This window comes from Hemicordylus capensis, chromosome 5 (genome assembly GCF_027244095.1).
Source record: "Hemicordylus capensis ecotype Gifberg chromosome 5, rHemCap1.1.pri, whole genome shotgun sequence".
Taxonomy (NCBI): domain Eukaryota; kingdom Metazoa; phylum Chordata; class Lepidosauria; order Squamata; family Cordylidae; genus Hemicordylus; species Hemicordylus capensis.
This window is the reverse complement of record NC_069661.1, coordinates 36507458-36526119: the sequence shown is the minus strand read 5'-3', so window position 1 is coordinate 36526119 and position 18662 is coordinate 36507458. Positions and strand designations below refer to the sequence as shown.

The 18662-nt window shown below is 42.0% G+C and overlaps 1 protein-coding gene across 13 annotated transcripts in view; it reads left to right on the top strand.

The window, feature by feature from the left end:
• The first annotated feature begins 436 nt into the window (after positions 1-436).
• LEF1 (lymphoid enhancer binding factor 1) overlaps positions 437-18662 on the top strand; it is a 148002-nt gene continuing 129776 nt past the window's right edge. The window contains exons 1-4 of one of the 13 annotated variants that reach the window (XM_053252494.1): positions 437-1252; positions 2056-2278; positions 4756-4819; positions 6189-6322. In XM_053252494.1, the coding sequence (XP_053108469.1) occupies positions 2075-2278; positions 4756-4819; positions 6189-6322 (402 nt within the window). In that variant the 5' untranslated portion in view covers positions 437-1252; positions 2056-2074. Of the gene's footprint in view, positions 1253-1628; positions 1770-1843; positions 1885-2055; positions 2279-2299; positions 2443-2761; positions 2990-3124; positions 3147-3737; positions 3908-4755; positions 4820-6188; positions 6323-18662 lie in introns of those variants that run through there. The other 12 variants (XM_053252497.1, XM_053252498.1, XM_053252499.1 and 9 more) reach the window with 12 other exon arrangements.

Here is an 18662-nt window from a genome sequence, read left to right as displayed (position 1 = left end):
TCGCTCTTTTTATTCAGTCCATGCATAATAAAATAATAATCATAATCATAATATACGATGCCAGGAGAATTGGAGAAGGGTCAATCACTGACGTGATCAAAATGTAAACAATCTGGGGGGATGCGAGGATGTATTGAACGGGAGACCTCCCATTTTGACTTATTTTCCTACTTTTTACTACCTCCCCCGCACCTCCCCCTACTTTACGAACCTCGCAGGCAACCTTCCCCTGATGTGGCACTTGCTAGCTGGGTTTATTAACTTAGATTTCTTTGCTGACACACTCTATTTATATGCCCGGGCTCTCGGTGCCTTTAAGTAAGAGGGCTTCTCCTATTCCACTTTCCCGTTAGCTTTCTAAGCTCAGGTTTGGGTTGTTTTTCCTCCCCTGCTTCTCTGTATGGATACATTTCCTTTTCTCTCCCTCTCTCAAGAGCGTCTATCAATGCGCTGTCAATCACGGCGGCGGCTTCTCTTTCATCTTCGCTCCCCCCGCCCCCACCCTTTCAACAGAGCGAGCCGAGAGGAGCGAGGGAGGAGGAGGAGAAGGAGTGGGTGGAGGGGATGTTAAAGTTACATTACAGAGGGAGCGAGAGAGGCAGACAACTGGCTTCCCACTTCACACGGCCCGCGCAGCCAGCCCGTCACAGCCGAGCGGCTTCGAGAGCCTCGTGCGTAGACCCACGCGCGCACGACACACGCGGGACTCGTGCGGCCAAGCGCAGGAAAGTCCCCCAGCACCTCAAGCAAAAGAAGATTCTTTCCTCCTTGCCACCGCCACCAGACGCGCGCGCAAAAGAAAGACTGAGAAAGAGAGAGTGCGCGCGCGAGCGCGCGCACACACACACCTGTGTGGATTGTTTTGCCGCGCGAATTGGACCACGGAAGGGAGCTGCTCCCTCTGGAGAGGGGCGAAGACGACAACCCGAGTGTCGGATGCGCTTCCGTCCGCTCCCAGGTTGCAGCACCCGAGCCATGCATCCACTCTGAGGGCTGGCGACCCTGGCGGAGCCTTGGCATTTTCCTACCCCGAGGAGGACTAACATTTTTGGGTAGAAGGAGCGCCCCTGCTTTCTTGACAGGCAAGAACTTTTTTTTTCACCCACTCGAAGGATTTTCGGCCCCACTTTCTGCCCGTGTGAATCCCACCTTCCTGCTTCCTTTCTTCTTCAAGAGTGCCGGCGACAGCGAAGAGGTGGGAGCAGCAAATAAGAAAATCTCCTGTGGCTGGAGGGACAAAGGCAGAGACCTGGTGGGTATGCCTGCAGCCTTTGCCTTTCTTTCGGTCTCCCGCCCGCAGCGCCGCCCCCCCTCCCGGGAGATATCTCTCGAGTGTTTTGCGTCCATCTCCACACCTCAGACTTATTCGACAGCAAGAGATCCCTTTTTTAAAAACTCTAGCCAAGCACACACACCCCTCCCCGCCACTTCGCTTCCAAGAAACTGAGTTAGAGTTCTTGGCTCAGAGTTCTGCATCCGTAGACCTGCCTTCTTCCTTTTAAAGTTCTTATCCTCTCTGGACGATAATAATTCTGCTTTTTAAATTAGACAGTGCAAAGGCGAAAGTGGAACTTTCTTTGAAAAGTGCAAATCTTTGAAAAGTGCAAAGGCGAAAGTGGAACTCGAGGGCCAACAAGAAAACTAGACGTCTCCTTAGGAAAGAGAGACAGGGAAGATAAAAGCAACCTGGAAAGGACACCAACTTGCCCAGACCTTCCTGTCCTCTTGCAGCAGACACAACAGAAACCGGGAGGGGAGGGGTGGCGTGAGTGTGTATCCTCTTTTTCTTTTTTCTTTCAAAGGCAGGCAGACAAAATAGACCGGGCAGGCCAAGCCAGGCCACTCTCGATCTCTCCCCTGCTCTCCCCTCCCCCAGGTGTTTGGGTATGGACGGCGTGGAGAAGGGAGGGCCACGGGTCTAGGGCTGAGGGGCGGGCGGCGTAGAGCACAGAAAGCTGGGTGTCCGAAGCCTTTTAACTGCCATTATTATTCCTCTTTCTCTCTTCCTGCCCTCTCCTCCTTGCCTTCTTTTTTTTCCGTCCCGGGGTGGAGCAGACTCGGAAGAGCAGCGACTATGCCTCAGCTCTCGGGAGGCGGCGGAGGGGATCCGGAGCTTTGCGCCACGGACGAGATGATCCCGTTCAAAGACGAAGGCGACCCCCAGAAGGAGAAGATCTTCGCCGAGATCAGCCACCCCGAGGAAGAAGGCGACCTAGCCGACATCAAGTCCTCTCTGGTGAACGAGTCGGAAACGACCCCCAGTAGCAATGGGCACGAGGTATGGCGGTGGTGGGAGAGAAACTGCTGGAGTTACTTTGCGAGGAGGACAGGGGAGTGTCGCGTCCGACAGCTGATGGAGTGGAACGTACTTCTGGAATGGGCAGTGGCCAAGCGTTAGCAACAGGAGCAGCGGTATCATAAAGTTATGCACAGGGACAGAGAGTACGAGTTCACTCTGTGTGGGTTTCTGGGGGGTGGGGGAGGCTTCCCGTGGGTCCTTAGTCCCTCTTATCTCAAACAGTAAATCAGTATTGGCATGATGCGATCACTTTCCGGGAATCCAAGCGTTCGAGTGGGTGGCTTGAACGTTCTGGGACAAGAAAAGAGTGTGAACGGAGTTGGCTCCTGAAAACTCGGTTTATCGCTTTTCTTTGGGTTTTTTTTTTTTTTTTTTTTAGCCTTTTGAAGTGCCGAAAGGGGTTGGTTTTTTTTTTTCCTTCTTCCAGGCACGCTAGGGAAGGGGGTGTGTGCGCGCGCATCGTGGAAAACGGGATACAGTAAGCCGCCAAGTAGGATACTGTTTTAACCACGGCGCTTTGAAAACTGATACTGCACAGTTCCCCATGAATGAGTAGCGCTTGGCGTGTGGAGGAGGGAGTAGAGCTGGAAGCTTGCTTCGCTGCAGCTATTTGCTCTCCACCCCCCACCCTCCGCAGCTGGAGGTTGGCACAGAGACTGAAGAACAGCGTTTGTATTGTTTACCGGACGCGTGAGTCTTCCAGCTTCCTTCCCCAACCTGAAAAGAGTTTTTGGAGATCGTAGATAGTAGTAGTTTGCCTTCTCCTCACCTTCACATGACTGCCTCTTGCTGAACAAGCCTCTTTCCGCTTTGATTCCTGTGTGTTTGTGGATAACTAAGATGTGACGTAAGCCTCCTCCTACCTGGTCTGAGATTAAAAGCTTCAGTTTGGTGCCAAACACTTAGTTTGATGCCGTACTCTCGTCTACTATCACGGTTGCTTTCGGCGCCCTTGCCTTGATATGCCTCAGTAAGCCAGGAATCGAGTACATAGAAACACGTGGGTGGTTAGGCGGCAGCTCCATAACTCCACCGGAAGAAATGTGGTGGGGCAGAACAGGGAGGAAAGAGAACACTAGAAAGTTAAAATCCATATTTCAAAGGGAGAATAAGAATGAGAAGGATCCTCTTGGGAAGTAGGTTACAATGTTATAACTCTCTTAAAAAGTCAAGCCTCAAATAGGTTAAGGGGCAGAGATTAGCTGTCAAAGTTAGTCTAGCCTTAGGCAAGCAGTCAGTCCTCTGCATATTGCCAAAGGAAATACCTGCAGACTAAGCTGTCTCATGCATAAAAAAACCTGAAGGTCAGTAGTTGTAGGGGTTGGGTTTGCTTGTTGGGGGAAGAGACACAAGAGACCTTGGAGTTAAAAATGTGTGGCCATTGGAGCTAGTACAGTAGCTGTTTGCAAGCTGGGAAGGCAGTCCCATTTCCCCTGTTGCTTCTGTCATTATTTGGGAGGATGGCATTACAGTTTTAGGGAAGTAGAGAGAAGACAACTATGTCCTACCAGTGACAGTCAGGGAATGGTCCCAAGCACACACAATTCAAATAAGTTCCACTAAAAACCAGTGGGATTTGCAACTGAAGCTGCAGTTTTATGAATACTTGTAAGTCACATTGAACTTGGGAAGGTCCCTGATATGATATGTTAAGATTTGACTGCAAACATGTTTGTGCTTAGGTTGTGCATTCTCACTTATTTTGATGCATCTGAATTGTATCTTACACTTGTAGGGGTTTGCATACTATTGGAATGGAGCTGGTAGTCTGTTTAGTAACTAATGTGTTTGTGTAGTTCGATATCTGCAATAACTAGTGCTTGCTTGTTATCTATTAGTCCTTGTAGGTGGATACACAAAAGCAGTAATGCATGCTTTTTTTGTGACGATGAAGTACAGTGTGAGAACTCTTTTCTCCCTAAATCAGTTTTCATGGCACAAGGGAAGGCAGGTTTGTATGAATCACAGGATCATATAATAGCATTAGGCCTGGAGTAGCCATGAAATTTCTTGGGTTAAAATCTGCAAGGTCAGAGCATTAGTCATAAACTCTTTAAAGGATTTGCATAAACTGCTAGGCAACTTACCAACATTAAAAACAAACTAGAGATGGATTTTTTTTGGTTAAGCTTGGACAGTGTAGAAACTCTCTGTGCCATTTTTCCTAAAATAAAAACTTACTTTAATAAATCCACACACTTATCCACACACAAATACACTTTTGTGTTACTGAAAATAGAAAATGGTGAAGTTACAAACTAGAACATGCCCCCCCTGCACACACAACAATTACAGTATCTCTTTTTCTAGCACATTATAAAGTAAAAAGTGCTTCTGCTGAATGTGGGCATCACTTTTTAAACAGGCAAATGTGAAGTGCAAAGTAAGGTGAAAAATGAATTGAGGAAATGAAAAATCAGCTGGTGTTGATAATTGGTGAATTCTTTTTTGGCTAGGTGTCCAGGCAAGGCCAGTCTCAGGAATCTTACCATGAGAAAGGCAGAGAACACTCTGAGGAAGGTAAGATGGATAATTATTTCGTGTGTTTTATGCAAGTTGCAGATTTTAGTACCATGCACTTGTTGGAGTGGACCTGTAATGCTAATATAACTATCTCTATAAAAATACAAATTATACAATTTGTACCCTATATCAAACTATTGTGCACTGGATTAGGCACTTGAGCTATTAAAGTGTTGTTTGTTTGACACTTAACCATGGGTGTTTGAGCATGTTTTCTCATGTCAGCATGGGCGAGTCCCTTCTTATTATACCTTTTATGTTGTGGCAGTATTTCCACAAGTCACTCCTCTGTTCAAAATATTTTAAAAGATAGTATTAAAAGGCTGAATATCTTGTTAATAGAAAGCATGTATATGCATTTATTTCCTTCCTGCTTCAGTGTTGTCTTGGTTTTTTTTAAAAAAAGTTTATAAATGGGTTACTTTAGCAAACATTCCCATGTCCTAAAACATGATGTGGGAAGCAGCACCATTCGAACAGCATGCTGATTAATTTAAACTTCTATTTACTTAAATGTTTTGGATTTCCTCCAGGCCATATGGTTAGGTGAGGAAGTTCTTTGGCTAAGGCTTGTTAGATGAACACAAATCACGGTGTAGCACTTACTAGATTCAGTTAGATCTTCAACATGGAAATGTTTTCTGTAACTGGGAATTAGGAATGAAGGGTTGGGTGACCTTTTCCAATAAGAATTGCAACATGAACTCTGTAAAACTTGGCATTAGACAGCTTCAGTCTGAGTGCTTGCAAAATAGCCATTATTATTTAAATTAGATATTAAACAGATTAAAAATGGAACCCCCTGTGTTGAATAGGCCCACCACTAGCAGCAGGGTATTGTTGTACACCAGCCTGAACTCCTTTTTCTCCTTAATTGCTTCTAATTGGCATGACCAGAATAAACTTGTTCATGCTGCATGTATCTAGACTACCAGGAGGAAGTTCATTGGTGGGGAGGGGGAGGGGCGAGAACTAGCTAGAACACTCAGTTTCTGTATTGGAGAGGCACACCTGTAGACCACTTTTTAGAAATAACCTCTTTAAATAGACCTACTTGAAGTTTTAATACAGCTGGTGCTCATTGGGCTGAACCTTCTTTTCTGTCATTTGTATCTCCACACTTGCCAGAAGCCAGACATTGGAACCTATTAAAATATATAACTGGTAGTGGGCTAAGATCTTGTACATATTTTAATAAGCCTAGAAACTGTAAAGATGCAAACATTGATGGCAAAAGTGTAAGCATCCCCCCCCCCCGCAAAATTTAGAATGGCTTTAAGAATATTGATCATATCATCTTATATAGAGATTTCTTGTATGTTAAAAACTTTCGTGGCAGCTCAATTAATAACTTTATTTTTTGCAGGGAAACACACTGATGGCGGCTTATATAGTAAAGGACCATCTTATTCTGGTTATTCTGGGTATATCATGATGCCAAATATGAATAATGATCCATATATGTCTAATGGATCTCTTTCTCCACCCATCCCTAGAACAGTAAGTTCGCTTTCAAATAAATATACATACATACATATACAAACCCCTCTTTAGAAAAACAAGCTTTGTTTACAGATTAGCAATCCTTTGATTCTGGCATGATTTGAGAGGAACACTTACTACTAATTAAGGTGCTGACAGTGCATTCCTGCTGTTCAGGCACATTTCTAACTGGGTGTAAGCTTTCTAGGAATGTTGAACAGCCTACAACAGAGCATAAGATGAATTTGCAACAGTTGTGAATCATACAAAACAGCACTGTGGCCTCATTTCAATGGCAGATGTAATGAATATTTGTGGCTCTCATTGGAAAGTGGGAATCTCTAGGAAGATGCAGACATTTGTTTGAGGAAGTGAAAACTCTTACTAGTGAATAGAGTGGATGGGATAAATAGACATAGTTGCAATTTCCAGTCAACCTGCCTAGTGCAATACATGTGTGTGGCTCTCCTTTTCCTTTTTAATGTGGAAAACAGGTTTGTTCACACAATCCAAAATTGGGTTGAAGGAGCACCCAGCCAAGGTAGGAGACCCATATGCACTCCTGATCAGTCATGTGAACTCAAAGATCAAGGTAGGAGGAGGCGAGAGTGGTCGTATAGGAGATGGAAGGTGGGTAGGATTGGTGTGTCCAACCCACATTCTGTCCTGGGCATTTTATCCAACAAAATTGTCCTACCCAGCTCCCGGCCCCTTTTTCCTTGATCTTTGAGCTTACACAACTGCTGCCTAGGAGTGCACCAGACTCTCCTATCCTGGTTGGGCACTCCTTTGACCAAGTTTTGGGTTGTGTGAACAAGCATACGGAAAAGTGATTTAAAAGGTATACATGCCTTGAGATTGTTTCAGTGGCCCATACTTATAGTCTTCCACTGCAAGCTATTTTTAAAACTGAAAACTGCTTAAATGTGCTAACTTCTCAGAGCTCTAAATGCGATAAATCTTATTTTTCAACATGTTGGATACTTGGTAGTATTTGTGAAAATGTTGCTTTCTGGCTTAATGAATTAGGGGTATTGTGTAGGTAAACTAGGAAATTCATCTGATAAACAGTTTTTGAATGTTCTCGCATTTTAGAGCATTGCTGTGCATTATTGTCAGCTGAAAAATATAAAAGTGAAGTATCTGCCTTTGTGCCTGATTCATATGTGTGTTTTCACTTTTGTAGTTTAACGCCTATGTGTGTTAGGCATATATGTAGTGTTTTTCCTTATGCACATTAAAATATAACTTGGGAATGTGATAAATATATTCTCTCTCTATATTATATGAGCATTGTTAGTAGGAAGATGGGATTGGTTGCACCTCTCTGATTTAGTGTGCATTTGGTGGCAAACGTGGCTGGCCATTGCACAGTGTTTGAAATAACCCTAAGATCCTATACAGTCATACTTGGGAGTAAGTCCTGTTGGGTAGCATCCACAGTGAGCTAGTGAAAGAAGTTTTGACACTCATTCTTGTCGATGTTATGCAACTGATAACAGTAGAACAGTTTGTAGAAGTAGCACAATGTGCACTAAATTATGTTTCCTGCTAGTGCAAGAACTATTCCGGAACAGAAGTTAATTTCTCCATGTAACAACTTTGCATAGCTGCCTTCCACTCACTAGCAGTACACCCCTTTGAAATCAATGGGACTGTCTGAATTCTGAGTAACTAAGAATTATGCTGTACATTTGAGAATTTCTGGTGAAAATGTCCTCTTGATGATTGAACTAGTACTGATGATTGCCATATTGTTAGTAGATTACGGTTAGGATATGTAGAAACTTCTGTTCTCTGCCACTGTGGGTCAGATAAAATTGACTATGCAGTGATGCTCTTTATTCTTTATGTATTACATATGCTTCTTTTACTGAATCTGGCACATTAAAATTTGCAAGTCCTAGAAATCCAAATACATAAAGAATCAGTATATGGAACTGCTGAGATCCAAAATTAGTTATTTGGTTGAGTATCTTCCTTCATGATTGCTACTGGCTTATTCTAGGGATTAGTAATTGCTTGGCTAAATGTGACTGGCATATGCACCTGAGAATGGCAGTGTTTTAACTCATCGATTATTGTGTGTGTTTCATTATAAACTGAAAATGGTTGTGAAGGGGAACTGAATGTGTGCACATTAGATGCTGGACATTATGTTGGCAGAATCCTATTGTACAAGGCAATATTCCTTGTTGGTTCAAAGCATTTACTATTTGGGTTTAATGTGTACACACAGATTTATTTGTTGTCCAAAGAAAACAGCTCATCCCAAGATGGAAATTTTTTTGCTATTTAAGAATGTGAAAAAATTTCTTCTTGCTCAGAGAAACTGTTTAAATGCTGTATGTTCTGCTGCTTTTATAACTGTATAATCTTAAATAAGGCAGATAACTGATAAAATAGCTGAAAGGCATTCTCATAAGGAGGGGGAAATTACCATAGGTGAAGAGTAGTGACTACTTTTTCATTTTGGAGCACACTACATATTTCATGTCTGCCCTTGACATCATTTTGGTTTTCTCACTTTGACCATAAGGCTATTCAGCTTGTGCTTTGTGTGTGATTATATTTAATGTTAGAAATTGCAAGCTTTAAACAGAGTTGTTGTTCTGCTTCCTGCAATTCATGTGTTATGAGGGGGGAATGGCTTTTGGTTGCCACTCCTATAGTTTCCCAGAAGGCAAATTCCCATCCAGCTGCAAAACTGAAAGTAAGCCTGGCAGATGGAAAAAATGGCCTGGAGAGAGATTTGTAAGGAGAATTGATGGTCATGGAAGGGATTAAACACTCCTTTAGAGGGTGGAAGATTCTCCCCTACAAACGTCTCCATCATCCCCATGTTTGTGTTAATAGAATTCATATTTTCTAGGGTAGCATTGTTTCCACCCTTAGCTTCCTAACTTTGGCAGGGATTCTCCTGGCTTCATCATCTTTGTCTCATTTTAGTTAGAGATTGTTAGATATTCATGTTCTGATAGATTTAAAAGCAGTTGGTTCTTGTGAAATGTGTTGGACTGACCATTTGTGTATGAACATGCCTTACAGTAAACATAGAATGCTTTATTAGCATAATAAAGCACCTGCCTGTTGACTACATCTTTTACTCCAGAGGTGTTAATCAGGATTTGAACCACCTGGAGGCAGTACATTTTTCCCTAACTGCCCGACTTACTCAAGTGCAGGGAATCTGATGAATTCCAGTACTCAAATGGAGTGGTTAGTTAATGTCTTATTGCTGACAAATACTCTGTTTGTAAAAATGTTGTTGTATGCAAACTGCTTATTTACAAGATGCCCAAACACTTGGTGATTATTTCCTTTCAATAAGATAATGACCCAGTTTGACACTTCTGTATAGGGATGTGCACGAACCTTTTTGGAGGCCCTTTTAAGGGCCTCTGATCCGGTTCAAACAACCGGCTGTTCAGCTGGTTCGAAGGTGGGTGGCATACCTTTAAGGGCAGGGGAAGGTGCCCTTATCCCTCCTGCCACATTTCCCCCACCGACACTCCATTTCAAAAGTATCCGTTGGGGTGGCAGCATACCTTCTGTTCTCTTTGGCTGTCCTCTTTACCTGGCATGCATTCTGGGTGCGTGAGCATGGTGTGCGCGTGCCTGTTACTTCTGGCCAAAGAGGAAATGGGGCAGCAGGGAAGTACGCTGCCACCCCGATGGACACTTCCAAAATGGAGCACCAGTGGGGGAAATGGCGGGAGGGGTAAGGGCACCCACCTACCCCCAAAGGTATGCCCCACCAGCTCTGAGCTACCCTCCCCCCCCGCCAGTTCCGTTCGCATCCCTACTTCTGTGTACTTCTGCTGAAAAAAATACTAACAATTTGATACCTGGTGGTGTTTTAAAAAAACAACAACCTACCATCATCAGATTCATGGATGTAAGCCTATATAAAGCTTAAATATTTGCTTGGTACTATTTCAGACATAAGAATACAAGTGAAGGTGTACTTCAGGTTTTGATGTGGTGTAACAGTTTAATTGAGCATGATAGAACAATGTAGGGTTTTGTGGTGGGGTTTTTTGGACATGGTTTTAAATGTGTGAAAGAGTGTATTGCTCAAGTTACTTGATATTTTCTGCTTATCTGGGGGAAAAACTGTTTTCTCTTTAGTTTTGTGCATGACTTAAATTGGATGTGTCTACAGTGGGATCTGACTGGTGGGATCTTCTGTGTGTTTTATTGGAACCATGAAGTCCACCAAGTGGTAACTATGTGCAAAATAGTGGCTAATGGGGGGCAAACAGAATTGAGGAGAATGTGTGTGTGGTTTTTTTGAGCGTATGGTCAGGCTAGGAATTTGCTTTCTGTGACAGAACTGAACTTGCAGTGCTATCATGCAAATATCCACTCCTTGTTTGCCCCAAATCTTTTAAAAATTTCAAGTCTATTTTTTAAAAGGGGTGGGGGGAATAGCATTTTGTTGCCACTCTTACACAAAAACCTTTACTGATCTGCTGCAGATCACCCAGAGATCTAATACTTTTGATCTACCTTCTGCCACCTCTGGTCTACATAGTATATTGTTGTCTCTTGCAGAGCTTCGCATGAATAGCAGTCTTGTAGAGGGGATGAACAAATGTGGGTATTGGGTCAAATATGGAAGGGGGCACCCACTATAGAGCCTGTCCTTGTATTTATGGGATGTTTACAAAATTGGTTCATAATATTAGGCAGGAAATGCTTCTCTTTCCAGTGACAAGGATGAGCTGTGTTTCACTCCCTCACTTGCTCATGCTTGGAAAAGCTTCCTTTTTGTTTATGTGGTAGTAAAGAAAACCTTAGACTGAATGTTAATACTTTAGTTACCCAAATAGAAAAAAATTACCTGAAAATTCACCCTTATTTACCTGAATTAGGAAAATACAGGTTAAATCCCTTCTAAAAATAAAGGTTAAATGCAAGTTGAAGGAAGAGGACTGAGTTTAAGATGATCCCCCTGATTTCTAACATCAACAGATTTGGAAAAAACCTAGTCTTGGATTTGGGTAAATACAGTACAGTATTGGGCAAGATGAACCAATGAATTGACTGTATAAAACAACTTCATTTATATATTAAAGAAGTCAGGTTTTTTAAAAACATGTTTGCATCATCACCTTCAATATCGATCTTCTGTTTGGCATTTGCAAAAAGCACTTCTTGAAGCAAAGAGAAGCTGCATTAATAGGCCCTAAAAGAGGTTTGAAGGACAGTTGATAACTTCTGGTGAAAAAACATGGTACCAGACCTTTATTCAAAAAACCCCTAACGGTGCTTTTAAACTTTGCCTAGCATTATTTTAATTCTGAAGTATCCCATGTTACTACTGCCGCTTCAGGCTACAAGCTTCCAGATTACTGGAAGAGAAGCTGCTAAAACTTTGGAAGAAAACAGTGTGAACAGCTGGAGCAGCAAAAGGCAGAGTGCTGTTCTTCCTAAAGCAAGTGCAAATGTAGCACACACTGTCGAGTGAATGTAGCAATGCAATGCTTGTGAACAGCATTTGGGGTCTTTTGCTGGCATGCATCCTGTGTCAAATGTGGAAGGGTCTAGAGAGAAAAAAGACTGACACTTCTGTAGGGCTGTATGTTTAATCAATTTAGTTGGTTATATGAAAGCATTTTTTAAAAATTATTTTCGATCTACTAAGGTGACTTAATTGCTCAGCAGATGTCTTGTTTTTAAAGTTATGTTCAATATCAGGATTTATAAAAACTGCAGATAGCAAGCACAATCTTAAGAGACATTCCCTCTTTTCTCTCATACAGGAGAGAATGCCTCTTCTAAGATGATGCCTGCTGCAACATGGAAGTACATCATCTAAAAACAAAGTATGCTTTTTGATTCAGATAAATTATTTTTCCTAATATGCAAATCTGATCAATAAACTAAAATCTGTATTCTTTTAATTTTTCTGGCTAACTGCCCTGGTTCTGGGTGTCTGTCTTGGTGCAGGGCTTGTTCTTGAGAGTTGCTCTAAACCAGGGCCTGCCAAATCCTAGACATCAGGGAACTGTGGCTCCTATAAATTTTACTGTGGTGCTAGCCTAGGATATTCAGGGTAGCATTAATCTAAAAATATCAATTTGTCCTGTTCTAAGTATGTTTCTTGTAAAGGATAGAAAGCCCATTTACCTACCCCCTTCAAAATATCTGTCACAAAGTTCAACAGCCTTGTCAATGTCCACCTAGCTCCTAATTTTTTGGGCTGGTCTTGGATCTAAAGATAATTTGTCAAGGCCTGCTCTAAACCTTACCCATTGTTAGGCTAGTATGTGTATTTCTTTTCACAGCAATTAGATGAGGGCTTGAGTAGGATGCCGGGTGGCAAGAAGTAGAGTTTAAATAATTCTATACTATGTGGCCTGTGCAGAAATGGGGGTGGGGTGGGTGGGAAGTGGCTTGTTTTGCTTATAAGGATTCTGGGTTTAGTTTCCTGCTGGAATTATTAGACTGAACAATAGGCCTCTTGGCTACAATGGAAGAAACCATATGTTTGCTGTAGAATAGAAAGTGCATGCGGATTGCATGTGCATTTTAACATAAAAACTCATAGATTGAGTTCTCTGCATTTGAAGTGGGGTTGAATCTTGATGCTTTAACAAACCTCGGTCTCCAACAATAATTGTGGCTTGTGTTAAGTTGTAGGAATTGCAGATTTTAATTGTAAATTTTGGGTGCTACTGAAAGTGTGTAACAATGCATAACTGGAGCCCTTTGAGTTTAAAACTTTAATGCATTTATTTGGAGATCTCCTGTATAGTTATTGAAAATTGTGGAGATAGGGAAAGGCAGACATACTGTGTAAAAAGATGCATCTTCTGTGAACCTTTGAAGGTTGGTGTCAAAAGCTTCACTAAAGGCCACACAGATAACTCATAAATTGAAGATTCAATAGCTTACCTGTTTGTGATAAGAGAAGCAGAATTTCCTTTTCTTCTAATAAGTTGCTACTAAGTTAAATCATTAGTGTGTCTAGCTCATTATGCATGCACTGGTTGGCAGTTGTTCTCTAGAGTTTCAGATGGATTTCTTTCTCTGTCCTACCTGGAGATGCCATTGATTGAACTTGGAACCTTCTGCATTGCTGTAACAACTCTTTTTATGAGATCTGTGTGGGTGGGGCCACAATTCACATTCAAACAGTCAAAAGTGGCAGGCGAGCAAAAGATTTAAGAATATGCACCGACTTCTTCATTGGAAATGATGCTCTCCCACCAAACATTGCTAAGGAGACTTTGAAGAAACAAAGTAGAGGTGGTGTATGAAGTTTTGCCTTCAGAAATTACAACTGGAAAGGAGAACTAACATGTCAAGTGCATATTATTAGCAGAAGCAGATTGTGCCATTGTTTGCTGTGTTTTAAACGTTTGGTCAGTAAAAGTCTTGGGTAAGCAATGGCTGTACATATACTGATCTTGACTGCTTCTAAATGTGAAATTGAAAGGAATGAGACTTTTTTTCAATTACATGTACAATGTAAATGTATAAAAAGGCTAGTTCACACTGTTAACTTACATGATAGTTGTGTTTTGTCATATGATTGCATCTATAATATTGTTTACATAAAGTGGCTCTGATGGGTCTGTTATCTCAGATGTTTCAGCTGCCCAGACTTCTTCTTTCTGCATCCTCCCACCCCACTTCCATGTTGGACAGAAAAGTCATGACACAGTGGCTTTATTTGATGGTCTGAAGTGCCTGACCAGGCGCGTAACAATGATAGGGCAAGGGGAGACAGTTGTCTGGGGGCCCCACTGCCTGGAGGGGCACCCCAGAGGCACCTCATGTGACTCCCCATTGCCCCCTGCCCAGCCCCAAGGCCCCTCAGCCACTTGCCCTGTTCGCCGTCTCTCCAGCTTGTTCTCCTGGCCGGCAATCGAGGCAGCAGACAAGCTGCAAAGAGCTCCTTTTCTCCCGCCTCTCAGCTGATCGGTGGGTGGGCGGGGCTTCCACGGAGGCCTCCGTGTAGGCCGCAGTGAAGCCTGAACTCCAGTAGGGCCCAAGCAAGCCAGGAAGGAGGAGGTAGCCAGAGAGGCCTCCACTGTTCTCTGCAGCAGAAGACCCCCTGCTGCCAGGTAGAGTGTGAACTCCTTTTTGTGGTTACCTTCCTCCCCCCCCCCAGGATATATAGGCATCTGCTTGCCATAGGGCTTGGATATGAGGGGGGGGAGGGACCGAGAAGTCTCTGAAAATTTATTTTGAAACAGCTTGGAAAATTTGCTGACTTAAAAAAACTATCTAAAAAGTCCTATAAGTGGCTTGTTTCATGGCAGAAAATTGCAAAAACTTCTGGAACAGTATTTTATTAATTTTATTTATTTATTCATTCATTTATAAATGCACTTATGTTCAAGTTGTTTTGCAACTCAGAAGGTCTGAGTGAGAACTGTGAAGCATGTGTGGTGCTTTTATTTTATTTTTCTTGTGTGTGAACTGCTCCCCAATAACTTGCAGGGACTTCAGGGTAAATCTGGCCAACATGTGAATGCAGCACCTCCATTCCAGAGGAGATGTGTCTTAAAGGGCTTTAAAAGCCTCCTGTGAAAAACCTCCTGCAATCAAACTTGACTGAATTTGTTCAGAATTCTGAGAAAACAAACATAGGCTCACCCTGCATGGTTGAAAGTCTCCTTTGCTAATCTGCAGCGAGGGGCCCATTTTAATAATTCATCTTTCTAGTGTGTTCTAGGCATTAAAAGTAATACAAATGTATAGTACTCAATGTATATCACTATATATTGTGACGTGTGTGTGTGTATTCAGTGAAATGTATTTGCAGGCAGCATACTTATTTTGGAATATCAGACTTAAATCCTTGGGGGCCTGGGGTGTGCGGAGGCCCTGGACTTTGGGGGGGGGGCCATTTTAAAATCTTGTCTCTGGGCCCACTCCAACCTTGCTACGCCCCTGTGCCTGACTGTCCCAAGTTCTTTCCTGCGAAAGTGCTAGCCTTGTAAAGGGATCATGTGGATCGAATCCGAGTCTCCAGAGTGTGTGTGCGCGTGTGTGTGCATGTGTGAAATACTCTGGTTCTTGCTTTATTTGTGTGTGTGTGTGTGTGGTGGGGGAGAACTCTACATACAGCAGCTCCATGACTGTCATCTTATAAATATTTAATTTCTTCCTGAGGTATGTAAAGCTCTATGAATATGAGAAAGAAATAGTAACTCTCTTCACTCTAATATTATTATTTATAAGAATAACTGCTTTGCAGAGTTAGCCACCTGCCTGGGGTGAGTAACCACTCCTTCCAGGAAAGGTTAGAATCACTGATTAAATTGCCATATGCCATTTGGGTACAAAATGGGCAGGCTCATAAAAGGTGTTACATGCTTTGGAAGTGGGGGAAATCATAGGTAATTGTCAGTAAATCTATATTAGAGACAAGGGTGTGATGTTGATAGTATTGTATTTTTAAAGAATGAATGAAACTTGGTTTTTAAGATATGGTTTTCCCCCAAGAAGGGGCTTGGGCAGAAGATCTCTGCAGGGGAGGATGTAAAGTTTAGCAGAATCAATAAGACTAATTAGAATGGCTTGAAACAAAAGAGGATAGTGCTTCTGTGCTGTTAAATAGTAGCTAGAGCTGTAGTGGTTGGCTAAAACTAGAGACTCCTGGGTTCAAATTCTTTTTCAACCTTGAAATGCTGTGAATGACCTTGGACCAGTAACTGTTTCTTAGCTTAATCTACCTTACAGGGTTATTGAGAAGATAATGTGGGGAAAACTACCTATGCTGCCTTAAGAGCCTTGAAGGAAGCGTGGGATGATAAAAACATGAAAGGAAATAATGCAATGGTTATTCAGAGGAAGGAATTTTGGTGGATACTGCTTGTTATGGAGCGGGGAAACAGCTGTAGCTACCTAAATTCACTCTTTGGGACTATTAAAACCTCTGTTAGAAATGCAGACATTGGCAGAAGGGTTGGTTAACAGAGTTTTCAAGGGGAAGGTGGTAGGGCCCTTTTAAGGGAGATACTAGGGCCCTGCCCTCCAGTTTTACTACACATACTAGAGTAGAACCTACAGGATAGATGCTAAATGCTCTGACATCAGAAATCACAACATCTATATAGATGATTGCATTATCTGGGGGTTCAGTTCCTTTTGCTGGCATCTAGATCTGGTGAGGAACAAATTGTTTCTTCCCAGGCAACTGAGATGTACAGGTACTCATTTGGAATGTTTCCATTCTATTGTGGTGACTTGGGACTGGGCCTTTTCTATCCCGAGGCTCTGGAACAAACCAGAGCTTCCCCATCTCTAGCAGATTTTAAAGATCTCTCAAGACACATTTATTTCATTAAGCCTTTAATCAACTGTAAGTTGGTTTTTATTGTGGTTCTGCTGTTTTAAATTGTGTGTTAAATTTTTAATGGTTTTAATGTTTGGTTGTAATTCTGGCTGTATCGTTTATTTTGTAAACTGCCATGAGACGCTTTGGTATGAGGCGGTTTAGAAATGTAATAAATATAGCACAAGATAGATGAGGCTAAACCTAGGAATGTGCCTGGTTTCACACATGCTTGGTGACTAATCTTGGCTTCATGTGTGGATCAGTCCACTAACAACTTGCAAACATATTGTTCCATGAGACACAGTGGAAGTTAGACATCTAGGCTTGAAGAAAGTAGAAACAGAGTGCCTATGGTGCGCAATGGTCTGTAGCTGTAACTTGGTTGCTGTGCGGTGGATAGTAGGTAGCCAAAGTAACTGTCTGTTGTTCTAGCACAGGGTTAGACACAAGAGTTTAAGAGGCATGGTTCCTCATCTAAAATGATAAATTCTGATTTACTGCCTGTGGATGTTTGTATCCTTTACCCCATGTCTGGAATGTTTTTTCCTGTGTGTTACTATGGAGATGGCTCTTTATGTTACTTTTTCATATATACAATTCTTAAATATCAAGAATGAGAGAAGTTGTAGCTTGTGAATAGTCATGGGTTTTGTCTGTTGATAGATATTGACCAAATCCCTGAGAGGTTTGCAAAGTGCACGGGGTTGGATCCCAACTATTACTTCATGAACGGAAGAAGCTCTGTTCACACATGGGGGAGGGGTCATTTTCACCAAACCACATTTTCCTCCGCTGCCCAAGAAAATCTCTTTATATCCCAGGGACATATTTATGAGGGGCACTGGGGAAGAGGGGACAAAATTGATCTTCCCCCTCGTGTGAATGAAATTTCTTTGATTCATGGAAGTACTGATTGTACTGACAGTAACCTGTTGTCTTAAGGAAGATCCTGGCAACTTCTGTAAGTGTCACACTTCTGTAAGTGTGACACAACATACTAAACCTCTCCAGACATGCAACAGAACATTCTATTTTTTTAACTTGCACTACACAGAGATATGATGCATTAAGCAGGTCAGGTCTGGTCAGTATCTGAATAGGCGACAACCTAGATATATACTGTCTTGAGTTCCATGACAGCAATGTGAGATATAAATGAAGTAAAATAAATTGAAATAGCAGCAGATTATTCATCTCTTTGTGATTTTGTAATCTGCTGCTATTTCAATTTATTTTACTTCATTTATATCTCACATTGCTGTCATGGAACTCAAGACAGTATATATCTAGGCTGTCGCCTATTCAGATACTGACCAGACCTGACCTGCTTAATGCATCATATCTCTGTGTAGTGCAAGTAAAAAAAAATAGAATGTTCTGTTCCATGTCTGGAGAGGTTTAGTATGTTGTGTCACACTTACAGAAGCAATAGAAGAGTGGGGCTGGTTCATGGAGTTTTCAAGAGATGCACCTTCTCTGCTTAGGCTGGAGTACACTAAATGCTTTGAAATAACAAGCCCAACTTGTACAGTAGAAAATAATGTGGAAATGCTCCACCAAATGCATGGCTTTAAGGGTTGCTTCTTACAAGGCATTTTGTTCAGAAATCCTAAATACACATGTGGCATGCATACCCCACATAATGTCAGTAATCTTCCTTTTTTCTTATTTGAAATACACATGAGGCTTGATAGTTTTATAGTTGCTGCTTGTATGAAGGAGAACCTACGAATTTAAGCAAATAGGTGCCCTTTGGATTTGTTATAATGTGTGTGAATTCTATACTTGGCCTCTGGAACCAGAGTCCAGATTTCTCATATGCAATTTTTACATCACTCCTAACTTTTAAAAATATAGACCCCGGGTTGCTTTGAAGAATTTGAAATAGTCATTGGAAGGTATTAGTGCATGTGTGAACTGTACATTCTGTCATTCAAATATGCATATTATATACCACTTTTTGACAAAAGTCCCCAAAGCGGTATACATAGAGAAATACATAAATAAGATGTCTCCCTGTCCCAAAAGAGCTCACAGTCTAAAAAGAAACATAAGATA